Raw genomic sequence first — 4973 nt, forward strand, 5'->3', positions numbered from 1 at the left:
AAGGATGCAGACCCTGAATTCGGACACAGCTCATGACTATCCATCTTTTTTTTGTTTATCCTGTTTATGTTCAAACTGCAGAATTGTCTGTTTTTAAAGTACTGAAAAAAGAATGGTAGTTGTCGTTTCATTCAGCTTGCTGCCCGAGAGCAACAGGTGGGGGACCAACACATCTTTATACTTCTTTGTTTACTCTGGCTCTTACAGTGGCCTCTTATTAGAGACAAAAAATTATGACAGACAATTTTGTTGTTTTTAAAACAGCTTTTTAAGTATACCTTGAAACCTGTAAGTTGCATCAAGGTGTCACTGTTTTCAAAGGGTTTCCTTTTTTTTATAGTCAGTGAAAAATATCCACAGATCTTATTTTATTAAAAACTGGAAATATATGTTGTCATTTTAAAAATGTAAGCAGCAAAAGAAAACAAAAGCTGCTCAGTGCTATCTGTTTTAAACAGAAATGAATCAGCAATGCTTCCATATGCAAAGTAAAAGTATCTTACGTTTGAAAAGGTACACATTAAACATTTCCTCTTTTTTAAACGGTCTGCTCGTTGGCTCTAGAGAGGCTGCTTTGTTTTGTTTAAGTCTTTTTGCAAATATTAACAAGATAAAGTCAGGTTCTGCAAATATTAGCGAAAAGTGTAGTCTTACAGGACATAACTGCAATGACTTTGCAAGTCCAGCAGAAAGCAGAAGGTGTTTTGAAGTCTGACAACTTACTGCCGGTATTTAGTTTACCAAATTATTAGTATTCTTCACTTTCAGATCACAGCTGGTTAAGATAAGTATGTGCTGCAATAAGATTCACTCCTGAAAGTTGAGTAAAAGAACAGAATGGAAATGTCTCACAGTTATGTTACGCAGTGAGGAAATTCAGGTATAACAGCAGCTTTGGTAAAAAATAATAAATAAATAAAAACAAGCAATAAATAAACAAACGTAAGAATATTCGTACAGTATACATTTAACGTACTCTTTGACAAGATTATAACTTAAGCATACTGTGCAGTAGTCAATAAGACTCCTTTCCAAGGAAAGTGCAACTGACTAAGATATTTTATATATAATGTGCAAGCATATTTGTGCAACAGACTATTGACAATATGAAAACTAAAACCTGTGCAAACACCAGAGATGGGCATGTAACAGTAGAAATGTCTTTTAAGATGAGCAAAACTGTGCAAATAACATCCAGGATTTAAACACGTATTGAGATTATTGGGAGCAGTGATGATTATAAAGTCTAACATCTTCTGGGAGGAAGGATATAAGGTGGTGCATTTTGGATGCTACATTCTGTCACTGAAGGAGCTCTCCAGTTCAGAGACAGCGTCATTACGCATAAGACATAAGATTTTTATTCGTCATTATGTTTCTAGAACATAGCGAAATTGGACAGATACCCTCAATGATAAATAGATAAATAAATAAAGTCTTAATCAGTCCTTAGGGTGCAGCAAATGGGTTTGAGTGTAGTGGGGCAGGATGGAAGATGGATAGATTGACTTCACAGCTCTTGTGAAAAGCTGTTTTTTAGCCAGGTGGTTGTGCTCTTTATGTATCTGTACCATTTCCCAGACAGTAGCAGTGCAAATAGTTTGTGTCCTGAATATGTGAGCTCAGTGGCAATACAACTGGCCTTTATTTGCAGTCTGCCAGTATAAATTAGGTCCAGGTCCAGTAAGTGACTCCTCACCATCCACTGGTCAGTTTTCACCGCTCTGGCCATGTCCATTTTGTCCTGGACTGTGCAGTTGCCATTCTGCACACTAATACTGAGGGGATTCTTTCAATCATGGCTCTAGAAGTTATTGAGCAACAGAGCAGGGAGTCCAACCCTTTTCAGTTTCCCGAGGAAGAAGAGTCTTTGTTTGGCCTTCAGATCAGATCTGAGGTGATGTGGATGCCCAGCAATTTGATCTTCTCCACAGGCTCCACTACCTCCCCTTAAATTGGAACAGGTGTGTGCACTGTCCTCCTCCACCTCCTGTAGTCCAATATGACCTCCTTGGTCTTGCTGGTGTTGAGCACCAGGCTGCTCAGTGAACACCACTTGGACAGGTGAGGACTCTCTTCTCTGTACAGGATCTCATCATTGTTTGTTATCAGACCCACTTCAGTAGTATCATCTGCAAACTTTAGAACTCTTAGATGAGTGGATGGGAATACATTCGTGGGTGAACAGAGCAAAAAGAACCAGACTAAGCACACAGCCCTGTGGTGTGCCTGTATTGAAGACCACTGTTGGCTTTCCCAATGTCTCCCACCCCACATTGTTTATCAGTAATCTTATTTTAGCCAGAGTTCTTCTGTCTCCCACCACCTACACTGGAAACAGCTGTGCAACCAAAGAGCTGGCCGTCCTGATGAGCTCATCTAATCGTTTCCTCTCAGCTGATAAGGTGAGGGGAAACAGTTAGGAAACTGTCGCATGGAAACTGTTAATAAACAGTAAAACTATATGGTCTTTCCTTTAAATGAGATCATCATACAATTATCTAATAAAACTTTAAAAAGTACAATATTAGTTTGACCTTTCCTGGATTTTTCCAGTTATCAATGTGTCATGTCAACAACAGTGATATCATTAAGGTGGTAGCTTCTGTGGAAATTTAGGTGAAGATTATCTTTATCAAGATGTTTTGTAAAGCACACCCTCTTGATGGCTGACAGAAGATCTTCAAAAATATGAATACTCAAAACATGGGATTTTGTGTCATGGATCCAAGGGAGGTTGTCTGTTTTGCCCAATTGATAATCTATCCATCACACTGATGACTTAGCACAGAAAAGACTCCTACGTTGAATCCACGCAACCGTATTACACACTTCCTCGAGAACTGTAATTTCCTTTTCTGTATGTGCCTTGTCTCGTGACAGTGGGGACGGCAGGGAAAACCGTCATCTGCCTATGTGAGCCAGATTGTGTGAGGGTGGTGTGTATGCTTTGTCATGAGGCTAGACACTGCCTCTTCTGTTCCTGGTAGTGCCTGAGATGTCTGAGAGGAAACTAAAAGAAGCTCTCATTGCTAATATTTGCTCAACTTTTGTTTAACCTCTATTTGATAAATATATTTTATGTGTTCAAGGTCTTGTCCAGGTGGGCTGAAATACACTACACAAAGTTGTGTTTTAATCAGTACGAATATAAAGTTCAGAAAATCATCGGAACTTTAAAATTAGATGGGGATATGAAGAAAAATTTTAGCAGATTTTTAAAGATAATTTTCCAAACTGTATTCTGATCACATAAAATTTTTCACATTTTCTCAGCATTGTGGACTGTCAAATTTTGCAACACATTGCATATTGCATGTAAGCCCAAAAAATTTCAACATTGGCATTATCTGACCAAAGCAGACTCATCCACATCACTTCTGTGTTCAAGTTTGTGTAGTGACAAAGGATAAAAGGTGTGATAGCTTTTGCAAGTTACTACATTTTCAAGCCTCACACTCTGTGAGTTTTGCTTTTATTGGATCCGCTTGTCACACCTTCAAGGCAGAGGTTAAGGTTCAAGGTCAACTCCTGAAAACTCTTAGACAACTCCCTCAAGGCTATTTTTATTAGTTACTGTCAGCAAGCTTCAACTGCAATATAGGTGTAAAGTCAGTTGACAAAATGCACCTGCAAAGTATAATATTTGGACAGTGAACACACCTCAAGCACACTCACATTATGATTACAGTTTAATTCAACTGACAGCTAAATGTCAAATATCAATTGACTAGTAAAAACATGAAAAAAATAAATAAATAAATTGGACTACTACTACTACTACTATTAGTACTACTACTACTACTACTACTACTACTACTACTACTAATAATAATAATAATAATAATAATTATTATTATTATTATTATTATTATTATTATTATTATTATTATTATTATTATAGTTGTTGTTGTTATATTATGTATATTCATAGACAAAATTTGAAAAATGATATTAAAGTTTAACAAGTATTGAGACTTAATGAATAGTAAGTACCAGATTGCAGTGCCCCCGCCCGAGACTACAGTTCTTTGCCAGGGTTTATTGTGATATGATAAGATTGTATTTTAAATAGGATTAACACAATCTCTTCCTGGAGAGGAAGAGATAATTTTTTTTCTTAAAATATACTGAATGAAGCTACCTCACCTGTAATAATATCAAGCCCGGCTGCTCTGTTTTTTCTACATCTCTAGACAGTTAGACGTGGACAGCCCAGCATTACCATATAAGGCAATGGGCGGTCTAGGAGAACCCAGCCTCTTCATTCTGATTGGCTGACTTGTCTGACATGACCTTTTTTTTCTCTGGCTTCACCGCTTCTGATTGGTCTTCTGACTTGGTCCGATTTAAGGTCATTATCCTAATCAGCCGTGGATGAAGTGAGGAGGTGGTGGGGGTTAAAAAAAAAAAGCAGAAACCAAACAAGAACGGTGGAGTTTGGCGTGGAGAGTCGTTTCTTCGCGAACCGACGGACCACCACCACTGGCTGAGGGAAGAATGCTTGAAAACAAGAGAGAGAGATTGAAAACCTTCCTTAGGAAGATCGACGAGAAGGCCATTGTCAAACTAAAGCACTTCATGAAAGAGAGGTAAGCGGAATGAATGTTGCTAGCTGATCCGCTATCTGCCGGGTGAGCATCACCCGGATGTTGGATGCCGTTGTTTAACGGTTATTTGCTGACAACAGTGAGTCTTAATAGTTTGATTCTGGTGTCTAATGTAATATACACTTGTACTGAGGCCTATTAAAGCTATTTTACGGTAGAAAAGGACGTCTTACTAAGTGGCATAAACTGCTAGTATGCTAGCCATCTGCCTGGCTGAGGATTTGATGGTATTTAAATAAACTTGAGATAACCTGCTTTGTCATTGTCGGGTAAAGTCAAATAAAGGATGGATGAGATCTTAGGACAGAGGCCTTCCATAAGGCCTCCTGTTCTAATTTCCTCATTACCAGATGAGACTCCAGG

General features: G+C 38.2%; 1 protein-coding gene across 2 annotated transcripts in view; it reads left to right on the forward strand.

Moving 5' to 3' along the window:
- The first annotated feature begins 4307 nt into the window (after window positions 1-4307).
- LOC106948499 (GRAM domain-containing protein 3) overlaps window positions 4308-4973 on the forward strand; it is a 22833-nt gene continuing 22167 nt past the window's right edge. The window contains exon 1 of one of the 2 annotated variants that reach the window (XM_015034212.1): window positions 4308-4592. In XM_015034212.1, the coding sequence (XP_014889698.1) occupies window positions 4501-4592 (92 nt within the window). In that variant the 5' untranslated portion in view covers window positions 4308-4500. The remainder of the gene's footprint in view (window positions 4593-4973) is intronic. The other variant, XM_015034211.1, reaches the window with a different exon arrangement.

This window comes from Poecilia latipinna, unplaced genomic scaffold (assembly GCF_001443285.1).
Source record: "Poecilia latipinna isolate Pla-1442-1.1 unplaced genomic scaffold, P_latipinna-1.0 Scaffold291, whole genome shotgun sequence".
Lineage (NCBI taxonomy): Eukaryota > Metazoa > Chordata > Actinopteri > Cyprinodontiformes > Poeciliidae > Poecilia > Poecilia latipinna.